The sequence below is a fragment of the Astatotilapia calliptera genome, chromosome 19 (genome assembly GCF_964374335.1).
Source record: "Astatotilapia calliptera chromosome 19, fAstCal68.1, whole genome shotgun sequence".
Classification (NCBI taxonomy): Eukaryota; Metazoa; Chordata; class Actinopteri; order Cichliformes; family Cichlidae; genus Astatotilapia; species Astatotilapia calliptera.
Window position 1 is genome coordinate 5,887,596 of NC_137440.1, and position 18,853 is coordinate 5,906,448.

An 18,853-nucleotide genomic window follows, 5' to 3' on the forward strand; every position below is an offset into this window, starting at 1 on the left:
TCCAACAAAATAAAACTGGTACCAAAAAAAAAGAAGTAGATTTATTCATAACACACTGGAAAAGACCTAGGGAAGCCAGCGATAAAAACCAATAAAAACCCTGAAAACCATAAATTTCACACCCGAACCTCAACTATCATGGCCCGGTACCAAGCGACTCCGGTCCGTGACCCGGGGATTGGGGACCGCTGACATGGAGTGTATATATATGTGCATTAATACCTAGTTTCATGTCCACTATAGGAGCAAGTATTCAGTACTGACACATCACTGCAGGTGGTTCAGATATCATCAGGTGATACTGTACTGGGTGAAGAACCCCATTTGAAAGGACTGACCCCTCAAGAAAACAAAATAGACGCAAATGACATGGAAACTGAGAGAACAGTACTGGAGTCACCAGGAGAAACATCCATTTTGACAGTGATACAGCTACTCAAAGACATGGGACCCAGCAGTCAACTCATTGAGGTAAAATAAATATTATCTGTCATTGGCTCTGTGTTTGTTTTTGAACCAAGAAAGTCACAGAAGTTCCAAATGGTCACTTTCTATATGTAGGATTAAAATACAGAATAATCTTTCAAATAAAGCGGTGATGAACATGTACTATCATAATTACTGGCTGAAATGTAGATCATAATTCTTAGTTATTTTGACTCTTTTTTAATCCTCTTTCACATCAGTTCAGTTCAATCCAGTTTTAGATATATGAAGTAAACTCAAGAAAAACCTCAAAGCAGAGTTTGCAAAGGTTGTTTGTGAGACCTTTGAGGCAATTTATATGGTCAAGACATATCTTACTCTGTAGAGAGGATCATAACAATTCCTCCCTCAAACTGTTTTTTTCTGATATATATTTTCATATAGGCCCTAAATTAAACAACAAAACCAAAGCTTGTGCCTTAACAAATCCTGTTCTGCATCTGACGTGTCTTTCTGTCTGAAGGGTAAACCACTTGAGGATGCTCCAGAGGTTCTGATTTCATCTACCAGTAGCATGGACAGTCATCTAAGTAGGGTTATATCTAAACTCCTGAACTGCAAGAACCGCTCAGCTGAGCTGAGCCCAACAGCCATGGCCCAGCAGGTGGAGGAGGCTCAGGTGAGATTATGCAGCATGAATCACTAGAAAAACATCCATGGTGCTAAAGTGCCTCCTTATTATTATTATTATTATTATTATTATTATTATTATTATTATTATTATTATTATTATTATTATTAACAACAACAACAACAATAATAAGAATAAGAATATTTTTTAAAAATCATGATAATTGTAATAATAAAACATTTTACAGAGCATTTTCACAGTAGGCCCTTGTGTTCGCAATTCAAATAACAATGAACCTGAGTTCACAGAAGGTCAGATAAGCTCATTCTGAATTTAAAATTCAGCCTTTGTGTGTCTCACTCTTGCCTGCTGCATACAGGAGTGCAGAGAGGCTGCCCTGGCCCAGGTAGCATTGCTCTCTCAGTTGAGAGGGGCTGTTGCTGAGAATAGGGACACTCTGGAGCATCTGGAGGACCAGTGGAGCAGTGCTGCCCAGGATGCAGCTAATATTATCCAGAGTAAGGAGGCTCAGCTGCAGATGGTCACTGATTATTGCCAGCACATCCAAACAGCTAAGAATGCGGTGGACAAAGCAACCGCAGAACTGGACGCTCTTCAAACGTGAGTTGCCATCCGATGGTTTCATTTTAGTCTTTAATACTTGTATTTTAAGATATTTTAACACTTTTTATTTCACACATTGTCATCTTCCTTTGTCTGTAAAACTAACTGATAAGCCCCTAAAATCTTTTACAATTTGTTGCGGCAAACTTTTTGTTGTTTTTCTTTCAGATCCCCTCAGGAGAGCAGCTCCAAGGAGGCAGAGCGACTAGGCTCCTTACAAAGAAGTATGGAGGAGAACAGAACAGCACTTGGAGAGCTGCTTGTGACCCATAGCAAATTGTGCCCCCACCTTACCCGGTATGAGCGAGCAATTGCAGAGACTGAGCAGAAGAACCTACAAGAGAGGTGGAGAGTTCTGGAAAGAACTGTGGAGAGTATGCTTCATCACACACATGCCCGTTCTCACAAGACCAGCAACCTCCTGTCAGAGTTATCAGATTTGCAGGAACACTTGGAAGTGATCATTAAAGACCTTGAAGCCAAGTTTCCATCAGTTACTCAGTGGAACTGCAAGAAGGCTCGACAGCTGATGGAGGCAAACGCTGAGGTTAAAGCAGCCCAGCAGAAGTACCTCCATTTACAACAGCTGTCAGAGCTGTTGCTATTTAGCCCACAGTGGGAGATGGAAACAAAGGAGATCCATCAGGGACTCCAGAGAGTTAAGGACAAAATTTCTCATACAGAGGAACTTTTGGCTGCCCAAACCCTGAACAGCAACAGCCCTATCATGGAGAAAATTGTCATAGTGATGAGGGAAGGCCTGGCCTGGGCCAGGCAGACAGAGAGTGATATTGAGGGCAGGAAAAAGAGAGTAGCTCTTCTCCCCGAGGAAGTTCACCGGCAGCTCAGGGATCTGAAGAAGCTGCAATCTGAGGTGATGGCCAAACAAGGTCAGCTGGAGTCACTGGCGGAGGAAATGACTGAGCTCCTTCCACAGCTGGACCAGGTTGAAGAGGTGCCTATGGTGCAGAGTCTTCTGAAATGTCTTGAAGAACTCTCAAAGTCCACCAATGAGAAGCTGTCCAAAGCTGTGAAAGAGGTGGAATCAGGACTACAGACCAGAGAAAAGCTATCTGAACAGATTGCCGATCTAGACTCCTGGGTTGTGGCTCATCTGCAAAGAGAAGCATCCCGGGGTCCAGACAGTGAGCTCAGGAGCCCTGCTGAACTTGATCGCAGAACCCGCCAAATCCAAGAAACCCTGGATGAGGCTGAGAAGCAGGAAGCAGTCTGTGAGGCTCTTTTTATTAAGAGCAAAGATATCACTTCTGAATTCAGTGTCACAGAGAACTGTCAGCTTTTTGACAAGCTTACCAACCTCCAGGAGAATATCAGAACCATTAGCAGCCAAGAAAAAAATAACAAGAAGGAGCTGAATGAACTCACCCAGACTTTAGATTCAAACAAGAAAAAACTTGTCACTGTTGAAAACAGTCTAAGGCAGATGTTGGTGGATCTAAGCAGACACAGGTTCCCCATTACAAGAGAGTCCCTGCAAGCTTTAGAGCCTTTCAAGCACATGATTTTGGAACACAAGTCGCAAGTTGACCTCCTGCAACCCTGGATTCCCAATGAGAAGACAAAAGAATTGAACTCTGTCATCTCTGAGCTGCACAGCAAAATGTGTGCCCTAGAAATGAAAGCCAGGGACCAAGAGAGGTACCTAAACATGAGGCAATGCGTCGAGGATCTCAGGGAAAGCATTCAGGAACAGGTGCACCAGACAAAAGAAGATGGCAATGACACAGACGAGAAGTACAGAATCTGTCAGAACCTTCTTATCCAGTTTCATCTGATGAAGGGATTGTGTGAAGAGGCTCGCTCAAAACTACACACAATCTCTGCTGACCTCTACCCTTCACAGCTGACTGCAGAGCAACAAAGGCTTAAGCAAAATGAGGAGAGTCTTAGCACCTTGGAGATGACACTCTATAACAACCTCAGCATCATTGAGTGGAACCTGCTGATGGACCTGGACCTGGAATCAGAGAGGAAAGCCACTAAGGCCTTCCTCTTAAAGACCCAGAAAGAGTTTGAGAAACTTCCCACGTTGGAGCCAAATGACACAGCAATTAACAGAGAATATGAGAGAGTGGTGTCTCTGACAAAGACTGCGGAGTCAAGAATGAGAGCACTGGGGGTGCTGGAGCAAAAGAAGGGAAAGAAAAAAAGAAGTGGATCTCAAGACTTGATGGACTTGAAGAATGCAGTCCTCGGTCAATGTGAATCCCACATGGCAAGTAGTGTTGAGTATTTCTCAATTTGTTTTTGCAGTATTTTTTTTAATTGCTTTGTAATAAGCTTAGCCAATCAGAGTGAAGCATATGTTATATTACTATGCAATACAGCTGAATTAAGCCTCCACAATAGTTAGATTTGTTCAATTGTGTCTTTATGTGCCAGTAGGTATAAATATAAAATAACAATTTCAAACTTAGAGAGCATCAGCAATACTACACCATATTTGGTAGAGCAGTATGGAGCAAACACCCTTTCAGTCTTGTCATTTTGAATATAGTCTATACAAACAATGTGTTCTTTTTCACAGTTTTAAAGTTCAGTTTGATAGAACAAACCACAAAAGCAAAATACAAAGCAAAGGAATTACGCAGATGGTTTAAAAAAAATCTACACTATGGAGTGAACCTGCCAATCTGAAAAAATGTGTTGTTTGTTTTCCTATTGTTTTAGGAGAACATCACTCAGGCCAGGGAGTCACTGAGAAGCTACACCTGTTCTGTTAAACAGGCTGTACAGTTCCTGAGGGATATTGAGGTGTCTATGCTGCCACCTCAGGGCTCTGCTGGGGTCTGCGGTGACAGAGTCGAGGAGACCCAGCAGGCTTTGGCCTCACTCCAGCAGCAATTTCAAATTCATGTAGAACAGCTCCAAGACCAGACTGCTCTGCATCCATACCTGTCCCCACTGAAGGTGGAGCAGCTCCAAGAGAGTATTCTGAGCCAACTCCTGGTGATGATGTCCACTCTCCAGGCAAAGGGCCATGTGAAGTTGGAGTGTCTCAGCAGGTACTCAGCTAAGTCCTAAAAGTCAGATTTATCTTCCTGAAAAGCTTTTTTTGGTAGAAGTGTGTGATTGCACATGCAAAGATAAAACAAAGAAATAATGATAGTTATCTTTCTTCTTATTAGTTTTGCTAAAATGCCAAATACTTTTGGTTTCATCTGACCACGGCACTTTCTCCCAAGCACTCTCTGATCGTTTAGCTGTTCACTGGCAAACTTAAGACAGACCTGTGCGTGTGGCTTCTTGAGCAAGGGGACCTTGCAGGTGCCACAAGATTTCAGTCCATTACAGTGTAACGGGTTACCAGTGGTGTTCTTGGTGACTGGTCCATCTGCTTTCAGATCGTTAACAAGCTCCTTCCCTTTAGTTTTGAGCTTATCCACCCTCCTTCTCATGATCATCCTCATTTCACGAGACAAGATGTTGCACGGAGCTCCAGACTGAGGGACACTGATGATCATTTATATTTCTTCCATTTACGAATGATCACACCAACAGTTGTCAACTTCTTCCTGTTCACCCATTGAGCTAAACTGGTGCCCACAAGTAACAGTTATTTATCAAAAAAAAAACAAACTTCATTGGAAATATTTGTTTTTCTTGTTTAGCTATTTAGCATGTTTCAAACACCATTTTACTACATTTACTAAACAGTCATTGCACGATAGAAACTACAAGACCTGCAAATGGCATTAAGCTGCAGAGCCTTTGTGAATGTGAGCCCTTATTTTAAATCTGACACTACAAGATCAACATATTTGTCTTTCAGGTGTGCAGAGCAGCACAGAAATTACATCAAGTGCAAAGAAGAAATCATGCAGAGCGTGAAGAGTACAGCAAACAGACTCTTACAGCTCATCACTCAGAAGGTCACCTGTCTCACTGACTGCACTGACCAGGAGGCAAATCTTAGAGTGAGTATAAACCTCCTCTGAAAAAACGTTAATGCTTTTGTGGATAAAAGTTGAAAATTTCCACACAGAAACAGAATTCATTTTTACTGATACCCCTAATCAGGCACTTGCAGAGGAGATGGAGGCCCTCCTGAGACGTCTGGAAGAGCTGCAGGAGTGGTGTTCAGAGCAGGGCTGTCGCGGAAGCAGGGAGACCGCCATGACTTGTATCTGGAGATGGGTATTAAGACTACGTCACTGCACACAGGAGCTGACAACTCGTAGCAAACAGAGAATCAGAGAATGGAGTGATATCTCAGACAGCGTAAGTTTACATCGACATGTGTTTTGAGCATTTTTGAGCATGCTTAGCTAACCCTAATTATAAATGGCCAATTTTGTTGGGTTCTTCCTCTCAGGTGGAGAAGGCCTCTGTGTTACTGCAGGGAGTGGAGGCAGAGCTTCCTGACAGCTCCAAGGTGAAGGCATCTACCGAGGAGCTTCAGGACGTGCTGCAGTCCTGGGAACAGTACCAGGACAGGCTGGACTGTGAACACAGAGCGCTGTCTGCACTGGAACTGCGCACTGCCAGGCTGCTGGGTGTCCCTGCCCACCTGGAGCAGGCTCCTCCTATTCAACTCTGTCAGCAGCTGCAAGCAATGCAGGGCCGATATGACAAGTGAGATATTGTTTGATGTGCAACTCATTATTCTGTTTGCAAGTTCTTACTCCCTTTATGTTTTGATGTACTCTAAATGAAACTACAGTCCAAGTTCTACCAACATGCATAACTGTGCAGGTAATTACAACCACCAAAATAATCTTTTGACTCCAGCAGCAAAATCAGATCCATTTAATCCTGGAACATTCACCACACAAAGGCTGAAAGACCTGACTTAAAGCTATCATTGTGGCTCTGGACAATGTGTGGTCTCGTGTATAATCCATCTGTAATAAAAGAAGAGCAGTGTGATGTTTCTAAAAAGGAGGACTTTCTCCGTCCTACAAGACACATGTGTGTTTAGTGATGCAGTATGCTTGAGAAAGAATAATAATAATAGATACTTCATTGATCCCCATGGGGAAATTACTTGTTTTTCTCTGCATTTGACCCATTCACTCAGTGAAGCAGTGGGCAGCCCACTAAGCAGGCGCCCGGGGAGCAGTGTGTAGGGACGGTACCTTGCTCAGGGGTACCTCAGGGTAGCCGTTAAGTGGATTCGAACCGCCGACCTTCCGATCATGGGGCGACCACTTTACCTACTGAGCTATCCCTGCCCCAAGAAGAGGAGTTTTGTAGTATTAAGAAGGCATTGATACTTTTCCTGACAAACTTTCATTGCTCTCCTCTTTCATATGCATAAATGAGCCATGTTCATTATGATCTCTGTTCTTTAGGCACACAGAGACTAAGTTACCCATAAGTCCTGGTTAAGCAGTCAGCTTTAAGTAGGTTAGTCATAGAAGGCGATTGGTGTATAAGGTCTTCCCAGCTTACACTTGGCATTAGGACCCATATGTTGTATTCAATAGTCATGTTGTATTCAGTCATTTTCTTATGGATGTTAGGTAAGCAGCCGTAAAGTTGCTTAGCTTCTGTTTAAATGGCTGGATGTTTGTGTGTTTTCACAGTGTGAAGCAGAGAAGCAGGGAGGGTTTGCAGGCAGCTAGGCAGGAGCTGGAGGACAGAGAAAAGGTGCGAGAGGAGCTGCAGGGTATCCGGGTTTGGCTGAAGGCTGCTGCATCTCTTCTGACAGAGATGGAGCAGAGCAGCAGCACACAGGAGCTGCAGGTGAGACTCTTGAGTTCTTGTTTTTCAGAGTTACATCACACCTGCACACGGTTTTGTGGAGTTCCTTGAAGTTCCTTCTAAAACTTGCTTTACATTTCAATACATTAAGTGTGATAACACGACTTGCCATTAATTTTTTCACAAGGGCACACAAAATGTCATTCATTTTCTGACAGAGTAGTTTTTGTGAATGGTCATGCCAGTCATTGAACCTTGTAAGGTTACATAGCCTAGATCTGTCTTAATTTTTCAATGATACCATAAGTTTTGCATGTCGATGACTAAAATCCACCATGAGCTGGAAATGCAGTTATATTCCTCCCCAAAAGAATTTTGGAGATGAGGAAATCATCCCCAACTGCGAATTAAACCTTTGTAGAGAAAAGAAAACACTAGTGAAATTTAAGTGTTTCTAATTAGGCAAGCCATTCCTCTGGTTCACTGAAGGACCTCTGGGTATATCGAGGTCCCACTTTGTAATCCTCTAATCTAAAAACACATCAGTGTGCTCACAGTTTCTCGCTCCATCCCAGCCACTGGAGTGGAAATAATCAGCCTCTAATGAGACAGGACAGTTTCATCATCTGAAATGAAACACAATGATGCATTTGTACTCAGTGTAACATCATAGCTATTTTTATAATGATGCACTTGTCTTTGCTCTCAGTTAGAAAAGTTACACTCAACAGCATGACAACAACTAAACACTGAGAGTGATGCTTATACACTGCTCAAAGAAATTAAAAGATTAAAGGAACAATTTGAAAACACATAAAATCTCAATGGGGGAAAAAATCATGCTGGATATCTATACTGGACAATGTGTCAGGAACTGAAGGATGCCACGTGATTTGATGAAAATAAAAATTATGAACCTACAGAGGGTTATATTCAAAGACACCCAAAATTCAAAGTGAAAAAAATAATAGAGCAACCTGGCCGAGGTGCTTAGAGTAGATGTAATAGAAACAATAAGGGCCCCAATACAGAACCTTGTGGCACACCACAGCTAAGAGGACAGGATGAGCACTGGTATTTAGAAACAGCCACCAAAAGACTTGTTCAGAAAGATATGATGACAATCACTCCAAAGCAGATCTAGATACACCCACCAAATTGTTCAGCCGCTCAAACAAAATGTGGTGGTGAACAACAAAGCAGTTGAAAATTGATTAACAACCCCCTTCACTGCTTAAGTGAATAGATCAATATCCCAGAAGTTTAAATACTTTTTTCTATGACAGCTGGTAGGAACTACTTTCCAGATATTATAAGGATGTTTACCACAGATTTGGTCAGAACTCTCCCAAAGCCTTGCTGATGAATCCAGGAATTAGTCATCAGGGCTTTTCTACCCCTAACCTTAATGAATATAGAGTGAAGCAGCTTGTTGGCTGTGTAGTAAAAGTGTCACTAAATATTAAATCTTTCAATCTAACCGTTGGCTTGGCTTCAGACCCAGAAGCTGTTTGGTGCTTGTGTCTATGAACCCACCAACCCACAGAATCACTCTGCCCCTTGTCCTGAAACCTGAGCAGAGGCCAACATCTCATCCACTCCAGCTTTCTATTCAAACACACACACACACACACACACACACACATTTTCTGAAAGACCCCCTTTCCGTCATCCAACGGTCCCCCCCCCCCCCCCCCCCCCAATCACTCCCTCCACCCTCATCCTGCTCTTGTACCAGACACCTTTTGTTCTGTCTTGTAAGTGGATCTTCCACTTACACACACACACACAAATGCACACACACACACACACACACGCATGCACACACACACACACACACACACACACACAGAAGCTCAGTTTCCCATCGTGATATCAAGATGCGCCTCCCTGTATAGTAGACCATCGGACGCTTTCAGACCCAGGTAGTCTCCACTGTGTTATTTGTCATATTTTAACTTTTTTCTGATCTTTATATTGTTTTTATTGTGCAGTAGAATCATAGTGAGGTGAAATGAGTTCACTTTTAAGTATTTTGTAAATGAAGGAGTGAGGCAGACTGTGTTTGACGGCAGCGCAGCAGGACACAGCGAGAGGACGGCTTGACAAGGAGCTAAAAGCTTACAAGAAGGACTTTCTTTAGTGAGACTTGTACATGAGACTGATATTTTGTGCCAAAATAAGATTTCTGCTCTGCATAAAATGAAACCCCCAAACTGTAGACATCTATGCAAAAGAAATTGCTGATGTTGGTTAGAGAGTCAAGTGTCAGCATTTTTTAAAGCATCTGCTTACAAGTGTTATTTGATAGAGGAAACTCTCTTTGGTGCTAAGTACAATGACCCAAACAAAATAGTTTATGGTTATGATGAGTCATCAAGAAAATCCATCAATATTACTGTTGTTATGATTAGTTTTCTCTTCTAACAGACTCTTCAAAACACTTATTCTTTCTTGTTATTTATTTATTTGTTAATATCTTTTGTAATCCCTTTTATTTAAAAGGCTGCCTATCTGTGTGGTTTCAGGCGCTCTACAGCCAGCTGTGTACCCAGAAGTCTTTGCTGCACCGTATCATGGAGAACCTGAAGATGAAATACTCAGATATGTACACTTTGGTCCCGGTTGAGATTGACAGCCAAATGCAGGACATCACTAAGTCTCTGCAGCAAGTAGAAGAAAAGGTGAAAAAGGCTTAATTTGGACATTTTAATGATGAGGAGTGTATTGATCTTTTAAGAGATCAATAATCTATTGATAGGCAGATGTTTGTAACAAAACAATAAATTCAACATCCATTTAGGTCTAGCTGATAATGTTTTTTCCTGACTGTTCCATCAGGTGGGAGAGGCGATAGAGAGGAGCGGTCCTGTTCACAGGTTGGGCGCGAGGATGTCTGATATCGAGGCTGGCCTGAGATCTGTTCAGAAGAGACTGGAACAGAGGAGTCCCACTGTGACTCAAGCAAAGATCACTCAGAAGGTGGGGAGTGATGAGGAAACAGGGTGTCTGGTTCATTGTTACAGCTTGTTGAGTAGAATACAATAAATCATTATTTAATAGATTGTAAGAGGGTGAGGAAAACATAACAGGATGTCCAATATAACATTTGTCCTCTGCTGGCCAGAAGATCCGTGGTAAGTTTTACTGTTTGGGATGCGTCTTTGCTGCCTTCTGTGTGTGTGTTTGTGTGTGTGTCATGTTCTACATGTGTGATCACTTCGCTGCTCTTTTGTTGAGAAAACACAAGCCGTTTGGGCTGAGTCTTGTTTTGTTTTCTTTTTTATGATTTTTTTTTTTTTGCGTACATACAGTCAGCGTACATCTATTTCTATTTTCAGTTTTCATGCTGCTTTCATCCTCCTACTCTGTTTTCAAATACACCAACAAATTCCACTTTCTTTTCGTAGCATTATGTGCATCTTTTCATGTAAAATATAGATTGCAAAAACAGAAATGACTCTTTAGCGAGGACTTGCTTCACAAGTCAACTGTGAGTGAGGGAAACACTTTCTGAAGGGGGCTGGCTAATCAGCTTGTGTGTCAGTGAATAAATATTATAAATCTCCCCTTGTGTGTGTGCTCAGCGTGCCTGGGACGAGCTGGATGCGTGGCACTCGCGTCTGGCAGCGCTGGAAGTGGACATGCAAGACTTAGAGAAGCCTGAGGAGGTGCTGATCCTCACAGAAAGACTAGTGGAGGTTCAGCAGCTTCACTCCCAGCTGGCCAAACAGGCAGAGCAGAGGACCACCCTGATCAGCAAGGTGAGAAAAGCTTCCTAAAACTGTTAGCTGTCTAACTCCTCACTGCCCTGCTGTATGGTTTGTCTGCTTAGTGTCAAACACCAAAAATATAATGACTTTGAATCACCAAGCTCAGACTTTTTAACCTAAATCTTCCACATTACTGTCTCTGTTATCATCTGTGATACTTTTGATAAGTTTAAAAATGTCTAAGCTTTTCCCTATTTAAACGTTCTGTTTCTCTTTAGATTCAAACGTGGCTTCAGGAACATCAAGAGATGGTCAAAAGCTCCAAGAGCTGGATGTCCGAGGCTCAGTCGTGGCTTGCCGCTCCCTGCACCTACACCACAGCTAAATGTTTGAGCAGTCACGTTCACGCCCTGCAGGTCGGTACACTCTGCTGTCTGCACAGCTCTTTCCACAGCACAGCAAACCATTTTGTGGTGATTCATTTTTAACCAAAAAATGCTCTTTCTGTCTCTTGGGGATGCAGTTGGTCCTGGATGATTCAGTCCAGATCAGAAACACACTGCAGGGCTTCAGCTCGGTCCTGAAGGAAATGTCGCAGGTTTGTGATGTCACAGCTCTCCAGGAACAGCTGGTCGAAGCAGATCGCCAAGTGGCCGACGTTCAGGACAGCTTCACAGCTCCTCTGTCTCAGCTGGAGCATGCTGCCGCTGTGAGATTCGATTGGTTTCTTTGTTTTACTCTTCAGTGGATATTATCTAGACTGTACTCTCTACTGTCAGACTAGACTGATAATGTCTTAACCTCTAGGAGGTGGAGGCGATTGAGAGTGAAGTCAAGCGGATGGAGAATGATGTCGCAGAGATCAAGAACTTGCTATCTTCTCCAGAGAGTTTTTCCAGCCCCAGAGAGGACAGTTTAAAGGTTTGTTAGTTTCTTTGTTTTCATTTGGATTAGCGTGACGTGATTGCCCAAATTGTACAAAAGGATAAATGTAAAAGTCATCGTTTTCTTATTTTTCTCAACCCTCTTCTATGTGTGCAGGCGGTTGAGCAGAGGATCCAGTCGATGAGGAGAACAGTAGCTGAGATCCAGAAATGTAAGCCAGGCCTTTGTCTTCCTGAGAAGGCTGAAGAAACTCTGACTGTCTTTACTGTGGTGGACCAGCTCCAGACTCTGCTGCTGGAATTGGAGAAGGTCAGTTAGTTAATCCATCAGTCAGCTGCTCAGATATTTTATCTACAAGAAGATTGGTGCGAACTTTCTGCTTCACTCTGTTTGTAGAAGGTTCCTGCGTTATTTATCCAGCAGCCTCCAACTCCCACACAAGCCAAAGCTCAGGCGGCCCAACAGACGACCACTGAACTCAAAACATCTGCATCTGAAAAAGCTACATCTGAGGAGGCTGAGGTGAGCTTGGTCTATAAATAACATAAATAAGTAAATACAAGTTAAAAAAAATCATGAAACATCACTGTTACATGAATTATAATATGTATAAAACTACAAAAAATAAAAGTGAATGTCATTTAAGTTCTTTATTATAATGCAAGTTATTTTACAATGGCAGCGACAGTAGTTGAAGGATAAAGTTCAGTTATATTGTGTCAGTCATTATGTGATATTCCAAACACTTCATATGTGGAACATAATTTAAGCGAACCTGTACGGTGTGCTTTCTCTCAAAAGGAAGAGCAGGGTCAGATCAGAATTGCTCGTGTTGAGGAGGATGTACTGCGGAGGTCTGGAGCTACACTGCTGACTGTGGAGCAGTCCTCACCTGAACAAAGGCAGGCCCCAACACCTGATATTACCCAGGTAAGAATACCATGGACAGAGAAAAAAGAAGCTTATAATCACACAGTTAATTCATTAAGTTCATTGAAAAAGCTCTTCTTTATGACACATACCAGCATACAAGAACACCTGCAAAAAATAAAAAAGCAAAGAAATTGAACAGATTGGCCTTTTGGGGCGTGTCAGGACAAAGTGTGCAATACCTGGTACTCGCATGCGTAGTTCCTACATGTGTTATTAACAAACTGGTAAAAAATTAAAAATAAAATCCCCAAAGTGTCATTTAACTTCCTCTGCATGCTTAATATTACTAATGTTTACCAAGAAATGTTTTTTTTTTGTTTGTTATGTGTGTGTGTGTGTGTGTGTGTGTGTGTGTGTGTGTGTGTGTGTGTGTGTGTGTTCAAGACATTTCAAGTTCTCAGACTAGGACAATTGTGCACTCATTAACAGAAAGATATTTTAATTATTGACAAGATTAGTTTGAACTTAGAGAAAATAATTTGAATAAATGATAAAAAAAAACCCCCAATAAATATTGAAGGTTGGCAAGATATGTAAAATACTTCAAGTAAATATGTTGCTTCAATTATCTGCATTGTAACCTGCTCAAAAAAATGGACACTTTTTAATCAGGTCAGTTATACTTCTCGGATGTTGATCTGGTCAGTTAAGTTGCAGAGAAAGTTTTCTGTGACTCCCAGCACGGTTTCAAGAGAATGGGGGAGTTTCCAGGAGACAGGCAGTTACTCTAGGACAGCTGAAAAAAAGGACAAAGAAAGTCCTTAACCCATGAGCAGCTTGCATCAGCACCACATGCTACAAAATGATCTCCAGCAGGTCACTAGTGTGAGTGTCTGTAACCAAAAAATCAGGAACAGACTTCATGAGGATGGCCTGAGGGCCCACGTCCTGGAGAAGCCACAGAGAACATTATGCTGCTTGTAACATTGATCAGCATGACCGATTCAGCTATGCATGGGTCAGTGATGGTCTGGGGAGGCATATCCATGGAAGAACACACAGACCTCTACAGGCTAGGCAGACCCTACACTGGTAGAGTGAGTCCTGGGTTTCTCCTGGTGCACCACAATGCCCAGCTTCATGTGGTGAGAATACAGAACAGCTCGGGGACATTATGGGAGGTGAAACCAGCTGTTGCCTTTTTGGGAGCATACACCAGTGTTGTCAGGCATACATACAAGCATCCAAAGGCCATGAAAAAACTAGTTGCTACAAAGCATTTGACTAGCCTGACACAAATTCTTTTACTTTGATTTTCAGGGCGTGTTTGAATTGAGCCAGCTGTAGGCTGATCCTTTCCAGTTCAATTTTTTTGAGCAGTGTATTTACTAGAAGCTTCAAGTAGATATAACATTATGAGTCATATCAATCTAAGGCTTTACAGGGAAGCACATGATCTATTTTGCACATCTAAGAAGTCTTCTACTGTTGTATAACTTGTTAGTGGCCATTAAAAACAAAATGTTAATTTTACTTAATATCAAAGAAAATATTGGAAACAATAAAAACTCAAAACTGGCCAGGCTAGATTTTTAACCCCCACTTGTGTCACTCTACACATACTGTAAGCGTGTTTCCGTGTCAGCAGCGGAAGCATCAAGGCGTGCTCCAGGCTGAAGAAGCCACAGAAAAAAAAAGCAGTGAGGAACAGAGAGTGGAAGAAGGTGGAGGAGGTTTTTATTGGTGGCTCTGGGATGTTTTCCTGGGCTCTTCACCAGAGGTAAAGATGAGTGAGAGCTGCTGTGGAAAATCAATAAATCTCTGTTCTTCCTCTGTTCTTCACTCGTTTTCAACAGTTCTTTTCCTGGTGGAGTTCTTTGTGACCCGAGGTCACCCGCTTATGGTGTAGGTGGGCGGGATCTGCTATAATAAATTCCATCGCAAGTTGTGGAACAAATTATAGGAAAAGTTTGAAATTTTTAAAACTGATAACACACCTGAGACCCAATGACTGATCATGACATCACGATTCCCACCAATCCAGTCAAATGACATCATTTGTAACAGCTGTATGAATAGTCGCTGCCATTCTTTGAGCTGGGTCACTCTGATCTCCACCGCTGGCACTGTCCCCTCACCCTCCTCATCCCTACTACCATCTCCCTACTCATGATATTAAATTCCTTCCTGATCATTAATACATCTCTGCTATTGCTGCAGATTTGAGTTATTTCTTTTCCTTCTTCCACCCTACTGCACACTGGATTTGTTGATCCATATGACAGTATCAAACACGCATATGGATGTATTACAGATGGATACTGTGTTACCTTAGATGAATGAATTCATTTTACTCAAAAATGTTTTTTATTTTCAGCAGCTTAACATTTTGGTCTGCTTGGTTATATAGAAGGCTATAACATTTGTCATTGTGGTGTCAGGAACCTGTGGTTGTTGCCTCAGAAGAGACTGAAGCTGCCACTGGACAAAGCACTGAACAGCCTACAGAAGACACAAAGGTAAATAAACTTTCATCAGTGAGAAGCCACTGAGTGATGAATTAGTAATGAATTTAATAAGTATTTCATGGATACATCTTAAGAGCCCAAAAAAGAAGGCATCATCACATGGGCCAAGATATGAAAACATGTGTGGGTCAGTACCACCAGGGGTTTTAGGTGAAATCACTGTGAGACCTTGCCCCAGCCTATTGTGTGATGTATTGAGGTCACCTTAAGTAAGGTGTGAGTGGAGGTTGAGGATTGGGGGTTAAGGCGCCTGGGAAACCTGTAGTGGTAATGACCCATGTCTTTTTCCACTTGTTAGCTCATGTGGTGATAACTCCCACCAGGGGTTAAATACCTGGGATCCACCTTATGGTTTTAGAACTGAGGAAGCTTCTTGGATGAGAAGTCCTTCTTTTTCAAGCTCTTGAGACTGCCGTGACCTTTATAACTGAGAACCTACACGGACGTATTCTTGGGCAAATGCAATGCTGTTTTTAATCAAATATGGTAGAGAATGAAAATAATAAAAATCAAGAATATCTTAAGCCATCATGTAAGTTATTAAAAGATTTTTTATTTTGGACTCCTAAACCGTTTTGGTCATTGTTTGAATAAGTGGGCACAAAAATTACAGTGTAACAACATTTTTTTCTAGTTTTAGTTTTAACATTTTTTTTAAACTTGTAATGAATTTATGACTAAGCCTTTATGTATATAATATATACATTTGTGAGTATATGTATAGAAAACAAAGACGGCATTACATTGTTTTATTGATTTTATTTATTTGAGGTTTTATTGGCAAAAAGGATTGAAAATAAATCAGACTCATTGCATTTCTTTTTCATAATACAATGGGTTGTACTAGATAACATAACATCAAAAATCCTCTAACATTATGTAACATAGTTCCTTAACAGAGTGTATGAGTAACCGTGTGATATCTTATCTGGTGACATGGTAGAACTAAGTGGTCAATGTATTTAACTGACTGACCTGAGTGAGCGTCTAACCCTGATCATATTTCTTCAGGATGTTGAGGGCACCACTGACACCACAGAAACAAGTTCATCGGAAGCTTTATCAAAACCCCTGGGCGCAGTCACAACTCAGTCACTGCCTGAGAGTATGGTAAACACATCGCCGACCGTAAAAGTCTCCAAATCCAGCTCTGGGTCACAGCAGAAATGTGTAGTCTCCTAGATCTAGAACTTGTAGAACTGCATCTTTTTTTTCTCATCAATCTAAACCTAGAACCATTTCTGTGCAAAATCTCCAAGCACACCTCAAAGCGAGCCTAGAGGCCACTGTTTGAAGACTTATAGACCTTTCATGTCTTTGCTGGCAATAGCGTCTACGCAGCATCGTAAATCTGTCACCTTTTTCTGGATCTAGTTTGAAAACAGTTCTAGAATCAAGATTTCTATTCTTTCTCTATAGTCCCCTAGATTGATTCCTCCAACTTTTTCTATTCTAGCCTCTATTTCTGAGCCACTAGGTGTTGGATTGACCTCCCACATTACTCCAGACCAGACGCTTTACTGCCTTCTGTTGTACTCATATTGGGAGTCATTTCTTTTTTTGAGCGAGCGGTAGCGTCTCGCTTTTCTCAAAATAGTGGTTTTGTAAAGCCTTTGTAGAACCAAATGACTCCTTTACAAGAAACAACTCTAGAACACCTACTTATCATTGAAATCATTTAGAGTACCCCTCTCCTCTAGAATGTTGTAGAACGAGTCCTGTTTGTTCCTATTTTTCTTTGACAGCAAAACTTAGAGCTCCTGTCTTCTTGTAGAAGTAAACCAAGGACACTTTTTCTTCTAGAACCAGTTCTAGAGCTCCTGATGTTAGGGTTCTTTTAGACATGTCTCACAGTGCATTTACATGGCAGATGATTGCTTAAAATTGTTTACATTTGAATCCTTTATTATGTCTTACTGCATGGCAAAAACTAAAGTGCAGGAAAGAACCAAAGCAGAGGTTTGCCAAATAAGTACTTTTCAAGTTTATTTCTGAGTTTAGACGAAGGATTACTGAGCTTGCAGAGAAATCTGCTTATTCTTTGACAAGTCAACACCACTGACACGTGGTTCAGGATGACACAGCACTACATCTGCTACAAATGAGAAGTGGTTGCTGATGGTTACCGTTTTACCCCCCAAGAAAACTGAAAGTAGGCGGATGGTATTTTGTATGTGTGGTGGATGTTTTTAACAGTCTGTATTAAGCCTTTGCCTTAGCATGGACCTTTATTCTGATGGGTTAGTTTTATTAAAACAGAAACAAAGTGTATTAATAGACACATTTTGTGAGCCATGTTTTATAATGTATCTTATAGGGAATGGTGATTTAAAATGTTAAAACTTTTTGATTGTTGACCTTTTCATTTACCATCTGGGCTGATTTACCAGCAAATGCAGAGCATATGTGATAAAATAAATATTTCTTTAGTTGCTTCTGTGCATCTGCCATTTGTATTTCCATAAGCTCATAAAGTGGGGTGTGTTGTTTACAGATGTGATTGACTCGATCACTGCCTTGCAGCAGGACAGTGTGGATAATGATTCCTGCTTTGTCATGAATAAATAAACTAATAAATATTATCACTCTTTAAAAGACACATTTTATACTTAAGACCTTAATTATCTTGTGAAGATGACTGTTGGCCATGAAAATGCACTGGTTTATCATGAATGCTGAGTCACTGGCTGCTGTGCACAGATGGAAACTTTGTAAATCCCACTGCAGTGCTTACTTTTTATTCAGAAGTAAGCATTTAATAAATCGTCCTAAAACAATCTCTACGTTACAGTAGTGTGTTTACAATTAGGGAAATCTTTTTTTTTTTAAAGAAAGAAAAATCTACAATTTTTGGAGATACAAGGTTTTCATCTGAAAGCAGCAGACATCTTACATTACCTGGCATGTGCTGTACTACATCGTTTTCCTCATGTTTTTCCCCCATTCTGTCTGCATATCATTAAAAGAAAGAGAAAAAAGAGCACAAATACAAATAAACCCACAATAGTGATCCACTCCTCTGTCTCTCTTTTTCTGTGTCAGGAGCTCATGAAGGGACAGAGGGGGTTTGCATGAAGGGGGCGGGGGGCAGACACCCAGAGGGGTATATACAGTACATAAAGCACGCATAACACTTTCCAAAAATACATTCACAAGAGAGCTAGTGATTAGCGATTGAGTAATCTAAAGAGGGAGACAGTGCTACTTGATTAATGGAGGCATGAATGAAGTCCAGTTCTGTAACATTAACATCTGGAAAGACTCTGATAAAACCCTCTTGACACAGAGGCAACACTGACCAACACACACTTCCTAAAATAAGTGAAGGATCAGCACCTCTACCTTCACATTTACGATTTCAGGACCGAACTGAAATCGATACATTTTTAAATTGGCATCAAGTTGAAGCACACCAAAAGCGCTGTCCTCCTGCTAACATCCTAACCATTCAGGGGTGGATGAGGTGGTGGTTGCAGACAAACAGGCTGGACTGAGAAACTTATCTA

At 41.4% G+C, this 18,853-nt stretch overlaps 1 protein-coding gene across 3 annotated transcripts in view; it reads left to right on the forward strand.

Annotated features, from left to right (window-relative positions):
* syne2b (spectrin repeat containing, nuclear envelope 2b) overlaps window positions 1-18,361 on the forward strand; it is a 35,513-nt gene extending 17,152 nt beyond the window's left edge. The window contains exons 2-22 of one of the 3 annotated variants that reach the window (XM_080293967.1): window positions 244-471; window positions 950-1,105; window positions 1,437-1,678; window positions 1,850-3,917; window positions 4,373-4,707; window positions 5,475-5,619; window positions 5,723-5,923; window positions 6,018-6,277; window positions 7,231-7,390; window positions 9,877-10,032; window positions 10,190-10,330; window positions 10,936-11,112; window positions 11,340-11,477; window positions 11,585-11,770; window positions 11,869-11,982; window positions 12,103-12,255; window positions 12,343-12,468; window positions 12,748-12,876; window positions 14,465-14,599; window positions 15,261-15,338; window positions 16,359-18,361. In XM_080293967.1, the coding sequence (XP_080150093.1) occupies window positions 244-471; window positions 950-1,105; window positions 1,437-1,678; window positions 1,850-3,917; window positions 4,373-4,707; window positions 5,475-5,619; window positions 5,723-5,923; window positions 6,018-6,277; window positions 7,231-7,390; window positions 9,877-10,032; window positions 10,190-10,330; window positions 10,936-11,112; window positions 11,340-11,477; window positions 11,585-11,770; window positions 11,869-11,982; window positions 12,103-12,255; window positions 12,343-12,468; window positions 12,748-12,876; window positions 14,465-14,599; window positions 15,261-15,338; window positions 16,359-16,529 (5,499 nt within the window). In that variant the 3' untranslated portion in view covers window positions 16,530-18,361. The remainder of the gene's footprint in view (window positions 1-243; window positions 472-949; window positions 1,106-1,436; window positions 1,679-1,849; window positions 3,918-4,372; window positions 4,708-5,474; window positions 5,620-5,722; window positions 5,924-6,017; window positions 6,278-7,230; window positions 7,391-9,876; window positions 10,033-10,189; window positions 10,331-10,935; window positions 11,113-11,339; window positions 11,478-11,584; window positions 11,771-11,868; window positions 11,983-12,102; window positions 12,256-12,342; window positions 12,469-12,747; window positions 12,877-14,464; window positions 14,600-15,260; window positions 15,339-16,358) is intronic. The other 2 variants (XM_080293968.1, XM_080293970.1) reach the window with 2 other exon arrangements.
* The last annotated feature ends 492 nt before the right edge of the window (window positions 18,362-18,853 follow it).